General features: G+C 43.3%; 1 protein-coding gene across 3 annotated transcripts in view; it reads left to right on the forward strand.

Annotated features, from left to right (window-relative positions):
• MAPKAP1 (MAPK associated protein 1) overlaps positions 1-21063 on the forward strand; it is a 231265-nt gene that overhangs the window by 156397 nt on the left and 53805 nt on the right. For 2 of the 3 annotated variants that reach the window (XM_060154358.1, XM_060154359.1), the window contains one exon: positions 14417-14524. The exons of the other annotated variant lie outside the window; for it this stretch is intronic. In XM_060154358.1, the coding sequence (XP_060010341.1) occupies positions 14417-14524 (108 nt within the window). The remainder of the gene's footprint in view (positions 1-14416; positions 14525-21063) is intronic. 3 annotated transcript variants of the gene reach the window in all.

Below are 21063 nucleotides of genomic sequence, written 5' to 3' on the forward strand. Positions count from 1 at the left end.
AGTGTCTGCAGAACTTGGGGGCCGACCTAATGTCAGCAACAAGGAGGAAGGCTGGTTAAGAAGTACTCCAAACTTGGGAGGCCTTGTTCACTGTGCAGAATCCTCAAAGGCCAGAGTCAGTGTTACTCATCTTTGCATCTGTAGCGTCTAGCTCAGGGTGTGGCACGTGGTAGGAGTTTGGTAGATGTTTGATGAACAACTGAGTTAATTCATTGGGAGACTCGTGTCATCACTGGAAACCCAGGTACAAGGAAAAGGTTTGAGAAGGGAAGGTTAACAAGTTTATAGTTGATTGTCCTATAAAATTAGAAGCAAAAAAGTGCTTGGAGTTCTTTCCCTTCCCACAAGGCAGGCTCAAGCCATTCACTGTCAGTGGTGCTTCCTTGGGGCGTGGTGGAGGCCTGCGGTCCTGCCCAGGGCTAGGAACCCCTTCCACCAGGGCAGCTGGCACCAGCTTTGTTTACAGAATGCTGTCACTCCTGGGGCCTCGCCGCATCTGCTCAACGGCCTGTCAAGTACATACAGCTATCATCCTCATTTTACAGAGGAGGAGACTGAGGTTCAGAGAGGGTATTATTTACCCAAGCCAGTCTCTGGCGTAAGCAGATTTGAAGGGAAGCCTTCAGATTCCACTGTATCATAACAAAGTCTGACGACTGAAAACAGTTGGCCCTAAGCTTGCTCTCCATTGACTCAGGTTGGAGTCACTGCTTTATATAACTCAGAAAGGGCTGCGGACGAATGAAGTCTCCTTTTTGTTCGTTCCTTTTGTTTTCGTTCTTAGGTGCTTGTGACTAAATTCACTAATTTCGCTGCTGTCAAGGCTGTGTTAAGGAAAATGGGTTTGAACTGCTGTGGTTTTTGAGTACTGGGCTGGGTGTCAGAAACCTTTGCCATCACGGGAAGTCCTGTCACTCTGGATTTACTGTCTGCTCCCCACAGCTGAATTCCTCAGCAGTGTGATTTAGCACCCTGGCTCCCCATCAACCAGTTTTGGCATTTATTTGAATGCATTACCCCACTTGTTTCCATAAACTATTTTACAATTGTTTAAAATAAATGACTGTTTATTTCCACAAAAACCATCTGTATTTCTTTACAGAGCAACAGATAACTATGTAAAATTCGGTAATGTCACAGTGACTCAAGTTAAGAGAAACAGATTGGATTGAAAAATTGGATGCTAAGGGACAGTGTTAAAGATTTCCATTCTCTCTAACAAGTGATATCTGGATTTGAAGGAAGAAAAAAATATTTCTTTTTTACAAGTAATATCTGGACTCCTTTCTCCAAAGGGAAGTGCATCCACACCAGCTAGATGGTGACAGGTTATGCACTGTTAGCACTCCTCAGGGTGGTGAAGCGTCTGGCCCTTCCAGCACCCTCCCCGCCTGAGCTGGTGTAAGAGAGTCTCCTTTCCAGTGGCTTCCAGCCTTTTCCAAGTTCTGAAGTTTTAGGTTGCCCAGGCTTTACCTCTTCTCGTTCTGATGTTAACGTGTTCCATTTAGGCTTGTGTGTGGTAGCTCAGATCACTCTGGTAGGAAGCATGTTAGGACAGGTTGCTGTGGCTGGAGAAGACGGGCCTGGGTAAGGGGATGGCCTGATTGGGAGGCGAGACTGGCGCATGTCAGTGGGGGTCTTCCATTCTCCAGCCAGTGTCCAAAGCTTGATCCACACTAGCTCCACCCATCCCCAGGAAACCCAGTCAGATTTGGGGCACTATTGGGAGTATCCAGACGGAGGGGACATTTGGAGTCAGATGGAGGTAGAGCTTAGGAGCAAGAGATGATCAGGAGGGTAGGCAAGCAGGCTGGGCTTCAGGCTAGTCACCAAATATTCACTAACAGCCCTTGTACCGTGGCCATCCTAGGAATGCAGGGATACGAAAATGTGCTCCCACCCTCAACTTGGATGCAGCAAGTACAAGAAACAGGCCCACGCAGAGCTCTTTTTAGTATGAGTAGCACAGAGGAGTCCCGAGGCAGTGGCACCTGAGCAGAGTTTTGACTCCTCAAGGAGAGAATGAGTGCTAGAAAACTGAAGTAGAGGGAAGATTGTTCCAGACAGAGGGCTGAAATGACATAGTTTTGGAGGATATTTCTGGATTATTATGTCATTAGGTGGGAGGTGGAGAAGAGGGAGATGAGACCAATGTGGCAGACCTTTAGAGGTTCCAGCCCCCTTCTGGAGAACTAGAAGCACCCCTGCCCGCCCCCCCCCCCCAGTGCTGCTTGGAAAGCAGAGGCAGCAACCTAGACGCATGACTTATTGGATCTTTGGAACAACTCTAAGAGGTAGGTTCTGTTATTATCCCTCTTTTACAGATGTGAAAGTAAGGCACAGAAAGGTTAAGTGAATTGCCCAGGGTCACACAGCCAGTAAGTGGTAGAGCTGAGAATTCAAACCCAAGCAGTCTAGCTTATAACCCTTACACCATACCCTCTCAAATGTTGTGGGGTCGGCAGAGGTTGCAGAGGACTCCCTAGACACACATACACACAAACACACACACAATATTGAGCCTAGGGCAGGAATCATATCAGACCTTCTCCCAACACCTGGGCTGCAGGGATGGACTGCTGACACACCACCTCTTGTCTCAAAGCCTGAATGGAGGAAGGCATCAGGACTGCTGTAGAGGGAGGTTGAGGAGGCCAGACAGAGACAGTATGGGATCACTCTTGTTTTCCACAGTACCATCCAGAATCCATGAGGAGGACAGGGCAGGCATAGCTGTCCAGACTAGGTGGGCAATCTGACCCTTGGTCTGTGGTCATTGGCTCTCTCTGTGAATGGCCTCTGGGCACCAGCAGCCCAGCCCCAGATGCTCCAGTCATCTTCACCTTTGCTGCCCAGCTCCTTTGAGCAGCTCTGGAAACCTCTGTGGTCCACTCCGTGGCTTGACTTAGGACCACGGGAACTCCTAAACAGGCTCTCTGCCATTTTAGTCCCTGGCTCCCAAACTGTTTAGGTGTCTCCCCAGCAGCCACTGAGCCCACATGATCTGGGAGGAGGCTCCAGGGGCCACAGTCCCTAGTCTGATCCTGCTGGAATCATCTCTAAGATTGTTCAACCTCATTTTTTAAAATTGGATTTTTAATGACAGTAGTAATGCTAATCATATGCCCACTGTCAAAAAGCCAAACAAGATAGAAGTCTATAAAGTAAAAAAAAAAAAAAGTGAAAGCCTTCATCTTTGCTACTGCTGCATCCTGCACCCAAGGTAATTCTACGGTAACAGAATAACCGTGAGAGCAGTTTGGTTCATATCCTTCCAGATTGTGCTTGTGTGTGTGTGTGTGTGTGTGTGTGTGTGTGTGTGTGTGTGTGTGTGTGTGTGTGTGTGTGTGTGTGTGTGTGTGTGTGTGTTTTCAACAAATTTACATGCACACACAGATATAAATGCACATATATAGCTGGGGTTTTACTTTATTAAAATGGAATATATACTATACATTCCATATCTTTTTAAATTTCATAATGTATCATAGAAATCTTCCCATGTCTTATTAACTTAGCTTAATTTTTTTAACAGCTCCATAGCATCCCAGTGTACAGATACACCATATTTATTTGATAGTTTCCTACTGGAGGATATTTAGATCGTGTGCACTTTTTACTATTGAAACAGTGCTGCAGTGAACATCTTTGAACATACATCATTGTGTGCTTGGAGTAATGTTTCTTAGGCTAGAGTCCTTCATTGGTCAAGGTTGTTCAATTTTAAATGCCACCTTGTTGAAGTCATTCTATTTAACAGAGATTATTAAGCATGTACAAAGAATCTGTTGCTGTGCTGGAGCTCTGGGAGTAGAGTTAGGTTTTTTAGAAAGCCCCTCCACCCCCATCTTCAAGAGTGCCCTGATTGGGAGGCCGGGGGAGAACAACGAAAAATAGACAGCAGTGCTTCTAATCCAGCCTGCTCCGGGCACTGAGAGGAACACGGCCCGAAGGAGGTTGGGGTGAAAGAGCTCTTGATTCTGACAGGGAGTCAGGCAGGGCTGCAGAGAGGAGGGAGATGCCCAAAGGTGTGCCTCCCGACTCCTCCCAGGAGCCCTTCTGCAAGGCTGGATGTTCAAGAAGAAATTTGTTCTCAAGAATTACGATGCTCCTGCATTTTCTCCTGCACAAAGAAGGAAATCTCAGCCGTACGCCCTTTCCTTTCCCCCTCTTGGCACTTTCTGATTGATGATTGGAAATGATGGCAATACATAAACTATTTTTCTTTTTATTTTATGACCTGGTAATAGCAGTAACATATTTCCAGTAAATGTTTTCTATCGCAATAAAAAAGTTGTAACAAGACTAGAAATGGGTATAGTTAAACCCTAAAGAAATCACACTTTCAGAACTGTGGATTGAGGCAGTAACTCTGTAAATCATTTAACTTAGAAAAAGGCCCCCTCTCCCCGCGACAAAATCAGGCAAGCGGATGGCGTTCACTTGAAGTGCTTGGCAGACAGGTGCCCGCCATGGGGACTGAGGGGCTCTTAGTTTCAACCCCCTCATGTGAGACCAGCTACCCACCCTCTCTTCCTCCTAGTTTCCCACCCAACATCTTCACTCCTTTCTGAATTGATAAATGATCTCAACCTTACAATTGTTTTTTTTAACCCAGAGATCAAGAAGATTATAGAATGCTCTTTCTGGAACACAGCATAGCAGTGTGGTTAAGAGCACAGGCACTGGAATCACACACCTGGATTCTTCTGGCCTCGCTGTGGACACGTGACTTGGCCACAGTGTTTTTTCCTCCTCTGTAATATGGGGATTAGAATAGGGCCTACCTCATTGTTTTATGATTTGGAAAGCTAATGCATGTAAAGGACTTTGCTAGGGGCCAAGGAAGTCCTCAATGTCAGTCACTGTTGTTATTTTCTAAAAGGGCAAATTGGTGATTTTGTTAAAATTTGCATAGTAATATACAGCTGGCATTTATTGACTGCTTATTATGTCCTAGGCATTGTGTTCTGCATAATCTTTGCAATTACTCCACGAAGGTTTAGATCAACTAACTTGCCCAGTGTCACAGAGCTTTTGTAAGAGAGCCAAGATTTTAACCCAAGTCTTTCTAACTCCAAAACCCACACTTAAACCACCACATGTCCACCTTCTAGGATTAGATACTCACAGCAGGAACAGAGGTGGTTACACTTTTTGTCTGTTTTTGTTTTGAGCAGTGAGTTTCAGTTTTATTTGGGGACCTTACTCTCTCCCCTGGGAGACAGCCTCTCAGATAGTTCTGAGGAACTGCTCTGAAGAGGTACTGGAGGAGCCAGGATATACAGGAATTTTTTGGCTGGGAAATACAAGTAGTCGTGCAGACACCTTGGTAAAAGATTACTGCTAATCACAAAACCAGATATATCAAGATGGTTACACTTTGAATAGTTCTGCCTCATACCGGACATGTCCTCCTTTGGCTGGTAAAGATTTGAAGCTGATAATGCTGAGAGCCTGTGCTCTTAGAACTCCAGGGCCAGGCAGAAAAGAAAAGAAGCATTTCCTTTCCCTAATTGTAGGCACAGCCGCCTGCTCCTCAGCTGATGCTTGTTTAGGCTCTGTTACTCCTAAGAGGATGAATGGCTGCCGCTTCTGTGTATATGGTGTCCTTACACGTGCTCTAAAAATTAGTCCTTTCCCAGCCTTTGTCTTTAATTTCTGATTCTAGCTGACACCTTCATTAATGGTCCGGTGCAAGCTTTCTGTCGACTTGAAGACTACTGTGTAAAAATGGTTTTGCTGTCCTATCAATAATGGTCATAATTTCCCCAATACTCTCATCAGCAGTGAATTGAGTCTTGCAGCAAAGAAATGGAAACCCCAGTGCAGTGGTTTTAAAGTGATTTGTCTTGCAGACGGCGTCCTATTTCAGTAAAATCAGGTCAGTGCAGCACTGCTGGGTCAGATGTAAGTCTGATACAAATTAGTTGGAGGAAATTGATCATTCCAACCTTAGGTTATTTTTAGCTTCTGTAGCTTCTTAATATCTCTTTTTCTTTGTTTACATTTGCTTTAATAAAGTTTAATCATCATTGTCTCCTCAGTTTCAACCAAGCCTTTGATAAAAGGAAAGAATGCTGTCTCCCCACCCCATAGAAGCAGGCTTCTCTTCACAGTTTTGGGGTTGGCTCCGGTTATAACATTGTTTAAACACTTAAACCCACTCCTGCTCATCTTCTCTGGCCGGGCCCCCTTTCTGGGGTTTGTTTATTGCACAAACTGACCCCTTGACCAGTCTGTTCTTCATTGCTATTGAAAGTTAATGGGGGCAAAATTGCATTCCCAAACATTTGAACCTGAAGTGGCCAGGGCCGAACTTAGTTGATCTCTGGTGATCGGTTCAATTTAGTTACGATTTTTTGCCATTAGGCTGGGGCTGAATGATGGTGATTTGGTTGAGGCCAAATGTCTGAAGAAAATTGGCTCTCTGATAAGAGTGCTGTTATCAGAGGGGGCTACCTTCTCATTTACATTTAGATGAGTATTGATTATTTATTTACTCAGAGAAGTGAGATTCGTTTCCAATCTTATCTTTCTCCTCTCTGCTTGTCAGCAGAAAGAGAGATAGAGCTCCTGACATCAGGCCAAGATAACAGCACTTTGTAGTAAAGATAAAAGTTGGAATGGGCCTTTTTCTAGTCTTGACTGAAAGGATAAGTTTTAAAAATTAGAACTGATGGATCATGCTTTCAAAACCTTTCCTGAAGGTTTTGCAGTTTAACTAGGCAGGAGAATTGGTTTATTGGAACAGCCTTGGTCTTTCTTCTTTTGTAATAGGAATGGTATTTAATTTGATTATATTTGGCTGTTTGACTGAGAGCAAATTATATATTGGCTTAGAGGAGGATAAAGTGTGACCTTACTGTCATGTCAGCATGTTCTTTTTTATTATTTAAATTCCAAAGTATCCAGTCCAAGCCTGGGCGGGAGTATAAGCTACTAGTGGTTATCACTTGAATATGATTCGGTGCTTGTATTAAGATCAAACAGAAAATGATTACAGTCACCCCTAGAGGAAGAGCTATCAGTGATGGAGCTGACACGAGATGCGAACATTTTAGCGTAGCTGACGTTAGGGCTGAGCTCTGATATTGACGGCGTCAGCTTGTCGGTGATGGCTTTGGCGTTGGCTCAGTGAGGGACTTGGGACTCAGCCGGCCCCTGCCATAGAGCAGACAAGTCTTGGTACGGCCTGCCAAGCGGGCCTCCCTGCCACCAGTCTCCTCAAGCCCGTTGTTGGCAATGCCGCCAGGAGAAGTGTACCAAAGTATAAAGCTGATTGTGTCACTCCCCTGCTCTGTGAGCATCTGTTGCTTATAAGAGAGAATCTAGACCTTGACCAACAGTCTGGGCCAAGCATCCCAGCACCAGCTTCCCCTTGAAACCCCACAGAGCCTAGGCCCTTTGCACGCGGAGTTTCCCTTGGTCCACGTGGGCTCTTCAGTACCTCCTTGCCTTTGCACATTCTGTTCCCTCTATAGGAATGCACTACTTCCCCTGCCCTCTCCCGGCTCCCGGTCCTCCTTCAAGACTCAGTTCAGATGTCTCCCCGTCAGAGAAGAAGTTCATTGTCCCCTCTTCTGTATCCCCACAGCACCTTGTCCTTGCCTGGGGAGGAGCACTGACTGGGGCTCTTTGACAATTTCATCTGCTCGCGTGTGTCTTGCCACCTCCCCCAGCCTGCTTGAGGTCAGGAATCATTGATTATTCATCTCTGTGTCTGGGACATTGTTGATGCTCCTAAAATGTTTGTTAGATGAATGTATGGATGACATCGTAACACCACAAATCTTTTGACATCTGTGCTGCCGTGGTTTGTTCAGTGGGTTCTGACATTTACTCACCATTTTTAGACTGTATTCGTAGGACCAGAGAGACTGAGGAACTTTAGGAATCCTGGCTGCTGAACAAGTCTCCGATCTTAAATGCTGCTTATAACTTAAAAGCAAGCTTGTTTAAATAGATCTGCATGCCCTCCTACCCCACACTCCTACCTTGGACACACGTGAGAAAGGGTACGGACATCTGCTCTGGTGCCAGCATTCCTTGCCACTGTGTATCTTCCCTTAACGGGGCTGTTAGCCTCTTGTGACTCTGAGGTTAGGCATTCACCTAAGCCTCACCACAGCGGTTCCTGCTCCTTCCTTCTCAAGGAAGTTGTGTTATTCTCATTTTACAGATGAGAAAATACGCAGAGATTGAGTAACTTCCCCAGAATGCATAGTGAGAGGGTGCAGACAGAGGAGTTTTCTACTCAAAACCCAGCTTTTCCTCTTATTGGCTCATACTTTTTCTGGCTACAAGCAGCTCTTTCAGATTAAAGCAGCTCTTTAAGCTGGCGAATGGAAAACAGCCAACGTGAAGGTATATTCATGAAAGTGTTCAGCCTTTTCCTTTATCATTTTCCAGATAGGTGGTCCTCCAACTTGTTCCCATGCTCAGCAATAATAATGATAGTTTAATTTGTTTATATCCCACTTCAATCCAAAAAGCAGTTGGAATACATTGATGGGATAAAAAATGAATGAATTGAAAAACTACTTGAAAGAAAATGGAAATAAAGGTCCAGAGGATTAACTGACACAGAAATGAGTGTCCAGTCATCACACATTTAGTGCTGAGCTTCCTCCTGGGCAAAGGAGAAAGGAAAACAGTATCAGTTAGTTACAAGATTTATGTTAAACTGTCTAAAGGTACAGAACAAGCTAGTTGCTCTGAGGAAGTACAGCTTTTCCAGATAGGGAGGTCTGAAGGAGGTTTCTCCCATGGGCCTTTAGAAATAAGATGCAGAGTGATAGGGGCGTATGGCTTCTCTCTCTTTAGGCTTTTGCCCTTCCTTCCCTTTAGATTTCAACTGTCAGCTGGCTCTCTGCTGTTAAAGAATGGCATGCCACATGCTTTTATGTTTCAGTCAAGGATTAAAGAGATCGAGGAAGCTGAACTGAGCGTGTATCCACCATCCAACAGATACTACAGATTTTCTTTGAAACTTAGGTGTTAAGATGTTTGCCTCGGGTTTACAAAATCCCATAAAAATCCTGTGTGGGTATTATAACTTGGAACCCTCCCAAAGTGCCCAGAGCAGTATTTTGTTCCTAGACCATTCGGTGATGTGGTTTTACTGCAATAAATACATCATCGGAATGCCCAAGCAGGTTTTCTTGTTGCTGCAGAGTAACTGCTTCCCAGAATCTTCCTTTTGTGTTCTCCTCTGCTGTGAAGGAGAGGGTGTGTAGCTCCATGTGCAGCTGTGACATTTTAAAAACTCTTTCCAAAGGGAGGATGTTGCCTTGAGAACTGTGTCCTATTTGGTGTGAAAGAGCCTCTTATATTTTTATATAATCATCTCTTTGGCAAAAGTATGTTAATAGAAGCTGACCTCACAGCTTGTCTCTATAAAATGGCTTTTGGCTGCTGCTTTTCTCTCCTCCTGTGTCAGCTGCCTGAAAATTAAATTAGCATTTGCTAGAAACTATTGTCTGATATATAGTAGGTCTGGGTTGTCATAATCTTGATTGTCATCAACAGACATATATTAAGAACTTATGAGTGAGCCACTGTGGTATTTAATATGTAGACTGTAGGCCTGGGCAGTCCTAGGCATGAATCCTAGCTCCACCACTTCCTGTGGGACATTGAGCAAGTTATTTAGCCTCTGTTAGTCATGGTTTCTTCCTCTGTAAAATGGGATTCATACTCTTTACATCCTAAGATGACGAAGAGTAAATGAGACGATCTTTATAAAAGGCCTAACGTAGTACCTGGCACATAGTAGGCCCTGTTCTGTTATGATCTCATATAAAAGTCTGATGATATGGCTGATGGTGATGGTGATGATGATGATGGCGGCTGACACTTAAATAACACTATTAATGTTCTAATTGCTTTACAACTGTTAACTTATTGAATCCTCAGACAGGCCTATAAACTAGGTGCTATTATTAGCCCCATTTTATAGATGAAACAGAGAGGTTAAGTAAGTTGGCCCAAAGTCATACGGCTAAGTTTCTCAGCCAGGACTAGACTGAGGCAATTTGGCCCCAAGTGCATGCCCTGAATCATCAGGCTGTATTGCTTCTAATATATACCCTGCCTCTCATTACACGGTGTGACCTAAAGTTATCAATCTGGCCTTTCCAGGGGAAAACGTGCAAAATAGTCTTTCTCTGTGAAATATCTTATCCAGCGTTTGGGCAAGAATTAGAGAAATTGAGATTTGCAATAGGCAGTTTTCTGTTTGGGTCTAGATCTCAAGTCTCATCTATAGCTTAACTACCCTGCCTTCCCCAAAGTTAAGACCCATCCGTCCTTTGCTAAGTTCAGAAGTGGGTTCCCAAGTTGTTCCTTAGCTTTTATGGAAGACCATGGAGTCCCGAGAGTGGAAGATGATGCGGAACCTGTTACTTAAAAAACTGGGCATGCATAGGAATATTCTGAAAGACGGGGAGAGAGTCTTCCTGGATGGATGGAAAGATAAGGTGATCCTGTCTTCATAAGGAACCAGGATACAGCCATAGCATGGGATATTTAGCATGTGTGGATTTCATTAAAATAAATTATTTCAGATCATTTATCATAGAAATGAATGTATAGAAACCACAAGTTAAGTAATTTAGAACCCAGGTGAATCCATGAATCTACAAAAAATATATATACTTAAGGTACAAACTATGGCTTTTTATAATTAGTCTGTAATTTACAGTTTGTAAAAGGAAGAAACCTTCAAAATACATAGGCTTTAGGGCCAAAGACCCTTGGGTTTCATTTTCCCCTCCTGCTTCCTACCTGTGTGATCTTAGGCTAGTTACTTCACCCTGCCAACCTTCAGGGTCTCAATCTGTCAAATGAGGATAATAATATCTGCCTCTAAGAGTTGCTGTGAGGATTCAGTAAGCTAACATATGCAGCATGCTTGCATATAATGGTCATGCAGTAATTGAGAGTCATCATAATATAATGAATATAATGAAGCCTAATAATACTTGGCTTCAAGGAGAAAGTCCTAAAGCTACTTTTAGGAAACAAACTATTTTAGTAGAAATATCTACATTGACATATACACACTGCCGTATATAAAATAGATAATCAACAAGGATCTACTGTATAGCACAGGGAACTCTACTCAGTACTCTATGGGAACCTATGTGGGAAAAGAATCTGAAAAAGAATAGACACATGTATATGTATAACTGAATCACTTCGTTGTACACCTGAAACCAACACAACATGTAAATCAACTCTACTCCAATATAAAATAAAATTAAAATAATAAATAATATTATAGTCCCCCCCCAAAAAAAGAAAAGAAATATCTACAAAACCCAAGAAATAAGAAAGTGAATATGGAATGGTGGCATTTGTGGCTTAGAGAGTGATGTGGGGACTTGTGTTTAGGGATAAGGGGCCCTTCCTAGTACTCCCTGCCTCCTCTGGTTTCCCCCGTCCACGTCTCCCAGACAGCTACAGGGACCAAAAGGAAAAAGAGTACAAAGGAGACCAGCCTGAAATACACCTTGATGTGGCCAGGCCTTGGCTCCCTGAATCAGGAAAGGGGTGGCTTGCTTACCATCCAGTTGTCAGGTAGGCGAACAGCTCTAGATGCCCAAAACCCTATATATACTGTGCCTAGAGAGATTACAGGGTTACTTAAGATGAAAGTATTGATCTACATAAACAGACAATGTCTAGTTTTGATTAAACTATTGCAAATGAAAGACCCATTGGAGATGCCACAGGGTGTGGTAATTACAGTATCCTCAGAAAAATGGCACAGTAAGAAATTGGAGGGCTTATAAGTATATACAATGTTTTAAAAATTATAGAAGTGAAAAAAAAGAAAGAGAGTTCCCTGGCGGTCCAGTAGTTATGACGCAGGCTTTCACTGCCGTGGACCCTGGTTCGATCCCTGGTCAGGAAACTAAGCCGCGGCACGGCCAACGGGAAAAAAAATTATAAAGGTAGCCTTTATTTAAGTAATTATAGGAAATTTGAAAAATACAGGAAAACACTAAGGAAAAATAAAAACATTCATTATCCCAGTATCCAGTGTAACTACTATTCACATTCTGGAAATAACCTTCCAGTATGTACCCCACCCCCCGCCATGACTTTACATATATTTTTCATAATTACAATCATCTTACACATATTGTGTTATAATTTGCTATTTTCATAAAGTAGCATATTATAAATGTGTTCGATAAAATCAAATACTTTTGCAGCATCACTTTTAATATCTCCATGGTATTTCACAATATTTTGTTTAATCAGTTTCCCTGTTGTTAGATCTGGGTTATTCCCAAATTTTGACTATCATTAAAAAATGAATTATTGTAGGTAAACTTTGTACCCAGATTTCACTGTAAAGTCATAGGAGTGGATATCAGTGCGTATATATGCTATGTTGCTGGGAGATCTAGGGGTGGGACAGTTGGAGATTAACAGGCCAGTGTTTTAGAAAGCAGCTCTCTGGGTTCAGGGGTGCTTCTCTTCTCTCTAATGGGCTGCCCACAGCTGTGAAAGGTGGGTGTTAGGGAGGGGGGGCGGGCAGAGCTCTGTTGGGGGAGGGATCATAGGAATCTCTCACCAGCTCTGTTTTCTTAAAGTTCAGCTGGGCATGACTTTTCGGTGATTATTTCCACCAGTGAATATGAAAGCATCCAGTGATGAGCAGCAAGCATGCTTGGTAATTGACAGATGTCGGCACCGACAGGTGATGGGTAGTGGAGAATAAGAATTATCTGTATTTCCATAACTTTATTTGCTTAATATTTTTGAAATTAAAATTGAACTATGGGGGCTTCCCTGGTGGCGCAGTGGTTGAGAGTCCGCCTGCCGATGCAGGGGACACGGGATCGTGCCCCAGTCCGGGAGGATCCCGCATGCCGCGGAGCGGCTGGGCCCGTGAGCCATGGCCGCTGAGCCTGTGCGTCCGGAGCCTGTGCTCCTCAACAGGAGAGGCCACAACAGTGAGAGGCCCGCGTACCGCAAAAAAAAAAAAATTGAACTATGTATAATGTTGAACTACAATACATTCTTGACCTGAATACAGTGTATTAGAGTTTATAAGAATTGTGTAGACTTCTGAGCATGTATTACCTTAAATAGTTGTATGTGTCTTGAGCATTGTTAACTTAGTGAAGGTTTAAAACCTGTAAGTAGTGTAAAAAGGACAACGTATGTAAGAACTCTGATAATTGGCAGAAATGCTAATGAAATACCAATTAGAGGAAGGATCAAGTATACCATGAAAGTGAACTGAAACTCTACAATGCTGCAGATGAACTTAGAATGTGGGGGAGGAGAATGACTTGAGATGAGTGAAATGCCTCAGACTGATGAAGGAGAAGTGTTGGATGTAAATAATCAACAAGTTGAGGACAGCTGAGGAACACATCTAAAAATATGTGTTCCACCTGGAAGCCCTGTAAGGCCTCTGATGCTTCATCAGATCTCTCACACCTCTGCTGTCTGACCAAACAGGCCTTTCATAGTCAAAATAATAAGCCAGTTTCTTACACCTCTAATCTTTCAGTAACCATTAACAACAGGAGCAGTCTTTTGAATCCGATCATTGGACCCCGTTAGGTGTTATCTGAGAAGAACAAGATTTGTCATTTGGCTTTACAAAGAAATACATGAATAAATGTATAAAATGCCCCAGTGTTTTAAGATCTGCCAGAATCCCTTTGTGATGCAGGGTAACTGATATTCCTGGTTTTCAGTATTATTGAACCTCTGCCTCTTGTGTTTTCATAAATATTTCAACAAAAACACGAATCAGCAGCCACTTGTCCTTCTGTCATCATAACCCAAAAACCTGGAATTTATTTTTTAACCCCATCTACGTTTTAGAATTTTTTTTGCATTTTTGGACTGTCATTATATTCGAGTTCTAAACATACCTTATTCCTGCTTATAATTGATTATTCATTATCATATAATAATTATTAATAAATAATTTTGTAGGACTGCCTCCTATGAGGCAGGTACATTACTACGTAAGCATTTTTCCTGTAGCATCTCTAATCTTCACAATAATCCTTCAGGGTATAAGTATTCGCACATTACATATTAGGAAACAGAGATTCAGAGAGGGTAGGGTACCTGCTCATATCTGGGAAACCATCGTAGCCACATTGTGATTCCAAGTCAGTCTGACTCAAAAGCTTTCTATCTCTCGTCCTGTTTTGGGGAGAACTGAGTAAAAATAGACCTGATAATAGAAGAGACAAGTGTGTGAAGCCATGTGGAAAAAAAACTCAAACTCTTCCCTCTTGGATTGGGAGACCCCAAACAGACTTCAGTGTTTTCCTAATGTTTTATCAGCTTTTCACTGGGGTGTGGTGTTTTTCCAATGTTAAATTCACTGTTTCAGACTGCCTCCCCTCCTCCTGCCCCTTTGATCTTCCAGGCCCTCAGTACCGCCTGGAGAAGCAGAGTGAGCCCAATGTCGCTGTGGACCTGGAGAGCACTTTGGAGAGCCAGAGCGCCTGGGAGTTCTGTCTGGTCCGCGAGAACAGTACGTTGGCCTCCTCGCTCCATGCCTGCTTTGTCCGTTGCAACATGCTTAAAAGTCCTGTATTTGGGAATACTCACTGGTCTGGCCTCCCTAGGCTGATTTGAGGTGACTTTGTTTTCCAAGGCAGAGACATCAGCCTTCATGCCAGAATTGTATCCCAGAGTGAAATGATTGATTTCATGCTTTTTGGGAAATGGTCTGCATCCTGTTTAGCCCTCTGTGATTAATATTTATCTGTTAAACTGTATCATCCTAAGTTAGGAACAGTCCTGGAAACAGTTTAGAAATATGAGGCCTTTTCTGTGGCAAAGGCTATATTGTATATAAAGCAACTGGCCCTGTCAGTATCACTGTTCAGTCATCAGGTTTTAGAAAATTCTGGCCATTTTCGTACTCTTGGCTGGAGGCAATGTAGTAGTTCCTAGTGCTATGCAGAAAGCTTCTTTAAAAGTTCAGTTAATTTCTTTCATTCACTCTTTAGAGTTTCAGACTTATGAATTTTAGCCATTCCTCTCCTCTACACTCCTATTGACTTAAGGGGCGAGTGACATGTGAAAACTGTGATCACAACAGCCGACTCTCCATCATTCCTGCTTCAGGGCTTTTACGCAGGCAGTTTCTTCTGTGTGGAACACTTTCCCCTACTCTGGTTAACTTTTTTATCCTTCTTCTCAGTTTAAATGTCACCTCGATAGAGGCCACCTGTGATCTCCCTGTCCCCTCATTGCCTAAACCTGACCCGTTCCTCATTTGGGTCCCCTGTTATATTCCATCATAGAGCATACTACTTTTTTTTATTGCATGTATTTCTGTTTATAATTATTTATTTTTCCCAATGATTGATTGATGTCTGTCTCTCACACTAGATTGTCAAGTCTTTGAGGGTATCCCATACCAGGTTGACATTCATTAATTTAGCAAATATTCTCTCATCACCCACTACGGGCCTTGTCCTGCGTATAGTAACTCTAGTGGATTCTGTTTCAAAATGTTTCATGTTGACTCCATGTTATACGAATAAGATAAAATGTTATTTGTTAGGATCTTGGTATATATTTTGGATATATAACACTTACACATGCAAAAAAATTTCAGATAACAAAGTATCTAAAGTGAAAACTTTTAGCCTCTCATGTCTCCCCTAATTCCTCTCCCGGAGACAACAGTTGTTCCCAGTGATTTTGGTGTCTTTCCAGGGATCATCTAAGCACATGCAAGCATATTCTGTATATGTATATGAATGTACCCACACAAAGACATATATATACACACACGTATTTCCCTCCTTTTATTTTTTTTATTTAATTAATTTATTTATTTTATTTATTTTTGGCTGCGTTGGGTCTTCCTTGCTGCATGTGTGCTTTCTCTAGTTGCGGCGAGCAGGGCCTACTCTTCGTTGCAGTGCCTGGGCTTCTCAATGCGTTGGCTTCTCTTGTTGCAGAGCATGGGCTCTAGGCACGCGGGCTTCCATAGTTGTGGCTCGCGGGCTCTAGAGCTCAGGCTCAGTAGTTGTGGTGCACGGGCTTCATTGCTCCACGGCATGTGGGAACTTCCCGGACCAGGGCTTGACCCCTTGTCCCCTGCATTGGCAGGCGGATTCTTAACCACTGCGCCACCAGGGAAGCCCTTCCCTCCTTTTAAAAACAAAATGGTAGCAAACTGTCATCAGTGTTCTACATTTTTCTTTTATCATTGTAACAGTATGTCATGTAGAGAGTACTCCATATTCTACATCAATCCATATATTATTCCGTATATAGATTTACCTCTTTCTTTTTTAACTGCTGCATAGTATTTCACAGTATACTGTGATTCCAAATTAGATGTGTCCTAGGTTTGTTTAGTTTCATTTTTTTTTTTCTTTTAAGAGAAGGTTCTTGGAAAGAGAAGCTATGAGGATTGGTGGATAAAGATTTGAAATCTGAGCTCTTGTTGTCACTCCACTTCTACGAGCATAGTAGAAGCATAGTCTTAATTAAGTTGTATGACCTCTGTCAGCCTCAGCATCCCCATCTTAAAGGATTTTTAAGATACTTTCAATGCTTGCCTTTGAGTCAAAATCACTTTGTTAGTGAAAGAAGACCGTACCAGCATTTACAAAGTGTGCCAGGCAGTCCATGGTTTGGAATCAATAGACTGTTGAAACTCTTTGTAAAGTGGAAGTAAATTATAAAAACAATTTATTCTTTTTATAGAAAAGATTTTTTAAATTTTTGTAAATAGAAATTTCAATCAAGAACCCATATTGTTCCCCAGTAGCTACCTATTAAGAAGTTAGATTGAGGGGGCTTCCCTGGTGGCACAGTGGTTGGGAGTCCGCCTGCCGATGCAGGGGACACGGGTTCGTGCCCCGGTCCGGGAGGATCCCACATGCCGTGGAGCGGCTGCGCCCGTGAGCCGTGGCCGCTGAGCCTGCGTGTCCGGAGCCTGTGCTCCGCAACGGGAGAGGCCACAGCGGTGAGAGGCCCGCGTACCGCAAAAAAACAAAAAAAAAAAAAAAAAAAAGAAGTTAGATTGAGACAAAGAAAAATATTTCAAAAACAGAATTTTCTTCACTTCTGTTGCTGTCTTTGATCAGCACAGGCTTGCTATCCTTAAAGCCATTTTAGAAGGGAACTAAATTATGAGCATCTATTATGCAGTGTTTAAGAGAATATGCAATCAAGCCAGACTGCCTCAGTTCACATTTTGGCCCTGCCACTTACTGGCTGTGTGACCTTGGACAATTTACTTAACCTCTCTTAGGTAGTTAATTTACTTTCATAAGGCTGATAGGAGGATTCATAAGGCTCTTAGAAGAGTGCCTGGCACATAATAAACACTCAATAAATATTAACTGTAATTAATAAATAACAGAAGAGCAGCATTCTGTGGCTCACAGAGCAGATGAGGCATGGATGTGGAGGTCTGGAATCATAGAACTGTCAGGGCCCACAAGGAGGTGTGTGGTGGGGAAGGGAGTGATGCAGAATGGAGGGGAAAGGAGCGTGGGGGCCAGAGCAGATGTATAAGTCTGTGTCACAGGACCAGAGAACTTAGAGGCAGGGTACTTTCCAGCAAATGTGCTTTGGTGTCCCAGAAGAGGTGTACCTATAAGTAAAAACATTTGATCGAGAAGACTGCCATAAGAGTAGATATAAGCCCTTCAGTTTTTTTTCCACAGGGGACAGGGCATGGCTTTTTATACCAACCGCATCAAAGGATGTTTTTTTAATTATTCAGGCCTTCTATTGTAAGACATCACGCTAGACATTTTGCTCTCTTGTGTAATTTTCACAACCACCTTACAAGATACTATTCTAATTGTGGCGAGAGGTTGTGATTTGCCCAGAGTTAGCTAATCAGTAAGTGATAGGACCAGAATTCTAAGTCAGCTATCTGACCCTGAAGCCCACCCTGAGACTGTTGATAAAACAACCTAAATTTTCAGTCCTAAGAAGGGTGATGACAGTTGTCTTTGTACACTATGAGAGAGAAGCTTGCGAATGAAGCTAATATGATAAGAGTTTCTGCCTAGGGACTGAGAGGTAGCATTTGTGCTTGGATCTTGGCCTAAGTAAGAAAACGACAAGCCAAAGTCCTTGGGCTTTCCAGTTTGGACTCTAGTCTGATAATCTCCTACATCCTTTAGCCAACTGTCTGCTAGAAGCTGGAATCAGACCAGAAGGAAGCCTAAGTACATTATGGAGAGGATGTAACATTATAAGACTTCCATTCTTGTCCAAGTGTCTATATAAATCTTGGCACCAGATTGAACCTCAATTTCGTTTTCTGCCAAATGTTGCCAGTGACCTTTTCCTTTACCCACTGATCATATGTGGGTAGCCCATCCAGAGCCTTAGAAGAAAGATGCAGCATGAACCAACCTATCGATTCCATAGCTTTCAGAGAGAAACTTGGGAATTTCCCATCATCAGAGCTAAAATAGACCTGAAATTGAACCCGCTTTATGGAGTGCCACAAAGTGTCAGACGCTGTGTCTTCCCTGTTTTATCAGTCACAAGTGTGCCTACATAGTAGTTCAGCATAGTGCTTAAAGCACAGTCTTTAGAATGAGGCAGACCTTGGGTGGACACTGCAGCCTCTGACATAGGACAAATCATGTCACCTCTCTGAGCCTGTTTCCTGTGTAAATGGAAGTGGTTGAATGTATTTCACAAGGTGGTTGTGAGGATTAAATGAGATAGAGGTGCTGTTGTTATTAGGCTAGAGTGGTCATCATCTTAGAAGAAGAAACTGAGCCTTTAAGGTGGTGATTTGCTCATCATCCCGTGAATAATAATTAGGGGGCCTAGAAGAATGTGTCTTCTGTCCATTAAGTCTAGTGAAAGAGCTGAATCTAATTATTTTGTTTCCTAAATAGAAGTTGCTATAGAAAGGGGATTCAGTTCTTTAAACATCAGTTTAATCTCCTTTGATCTCCTTTCCTTTTCAAGGAGGCCTTCCATTATTTCAGTACCTTCATGAAGTTTCCTTAATTTAAGGCTATACTAAGGAAGAGCTTCAACTCGAGGTAGGCAGTCACCCAGACAGCTGGACTGTGGCAGGGGAGCATATCTCTGGGTCTCAGTTTGTGGCCTCTTTCGCCTCCTTTAGTTTCTCCTTGAAGACCCAGGAGAAGAGGCCGCTCCTCCTAGAAGCCTCCCCAGACCACCTGGCTGCCATTCCCTGGGCTCTGGTAGAGTCCCTCTCCTTACCCATCTCTGATCACTGATTCCACTGAATGGATTCGCCCACTCCCACACTGGACTGTGACCACACACCCCCATCCACCAAGGGCAGGGCCTGGGTCTGAGTTCCCCCTACATCCCAGTGCCTGTGGCCAGGTGTGGTTCATTCCCTGGGAGGGAGGGAGCCTCCTGGGTTCCTGGCATCACCAGGCTGCTCACTAGGGCACCGAGGGGCAAGTGTGTGATACCGTTTAAAAGGAACTTGGGCTTTGGGTGAGCATCTTCAGGTATAAGGATTTCTTCGTGGTGGTACTTGCGATTCCCCCCTCCCCCCCACCCCACCCCCCTCCAATTTACTAAATAAAAAAGCAACTGTAGACAGTGAATGACTGCTTCTCCTGGTGTGTTTCCATCTCCTCTTCGTGGTGCTTATTCTTAGTGGGCCAGTCCCTCCTCCCGCGTGTGCTCTTTTTGCCAACCCTGGAGACTCCCTAGTGGTTCTACTTGGCTTCTGGAGGGTTTGCCTTCTTCAGTTACAAATTACTAATCTCTCGAATTTCTATCATGTGACTTAAGTACCAGGGCTTTAAGCCTCTTTTATTGTACCACAACAGCAGTCTTCAAAAGCAAAAAAAAATGTGATCCTGCAAATAAACTCTGTTTACAAATGGAAATGACTTGTGGTGTTCATGGTACATATTTTAGGTTGAATTACTGCTGAAAGCCAGTTACGTGTCTGGCTCTGGTGGGGGGAAACGTGTTCACTGTAAGGAATTTTCTGTATGGGTGAGAGTTTTTTCAAGTAGATATTGGATAATAGCTCCCTGCTTGCTGCACGCTAACAGAATTTAAATGGAACAGAAACATTATCCCCGATGCCAGAATACCAATGTGTCTCCGCCTCTTGCTGTCTGGTTGATGCGGGCTGGTTGGCAGTGTGTTGTAGGGGAAAGGCAGGATGTTTGAAGCCACAGCGTGACCTTAGGCAAGTCCTTCTCTGAGCATTTCCCCATCTGTAGGGCTACCCTATAGGAAGGAATCCCTACCCTGTACGGCTGTTATGAGGATTAAGTTGAGATTGTGTGCCTTAAATGCACGTGGTAAAGTGCAATGCCCCATGCAAGAGCTGGCCATTCCCAGGCTTTGTGTGCCCAAGACACAAAGCAAGTGCCTGTGCGCAGACCCCACGGCTAGTCTGCGCTTGTGTGTGTTGGCCTTTTCCCTCTAGACGCTTAGACTTCCCACAGGTCCCTTTGGGCAACAGCCTGCACCAAGGGTAGGTGATACCTAGGACAAAAAACAGTGCTGATCTGAACTGGAAGCAAATTTGTGCCCTGTCCACACCAACTTCTTCAGTAGTCAGTGCATTGTGCTATGTGGGCTGAGAAATTCCACATGAATTGCATTTTTCACTCTCCCCCTTTCTTGAAAGTTCCCCCCTTTTCATTTTATCATTAGGTAGTAATTAGTATTCAAGGGAAATTGGTCTTAATATATTAAAATTGGTTAAGTGCATTTAGACCTGTACCACAGCCAGTGTCTGATTGGAAAATGTAATTGGGGACTCTGTGTATGTAATTAATTGAATTACAATTAAGAACTTTCATTAAGCGATACACTGGTACATTAGAGCAGTAAGGAAACATGTTTGACGAGCCACAAACCCTGTATGGGCTCTAAGTGGGGGCACAGGGATTTGCATCCCTCTGGTAGGCTCCTGGCCCTAGAATCCGCCCTGTAGCCCCTGACTAATGGTTTGGTAATGCATCGGGTGACATTTCTGCAGTGACTCCCCTGATGGGAAGAGGGGTTCTTCCAGCATGTGTGCCCTCATTCTCTGACTCTGGAGTCAGAGAGAGAGATGCC

Source organism: Lagenorhynchus albirostris, chromosome 7 (genome assembly GCF_949774975.1).
Source record: "Lagenorhynchus albirostris chromosome 7, mLagAlb1.1, whole genome shotgun sequence".
Classification (NCBI taxonomy): domain Eukaryota; kingdom Metazoa; phylum Chordata; class Mammalia; order Artiodactyla; family Delphinidae; genus Lagenorhynchus; species Lagenorhynchus albirostris.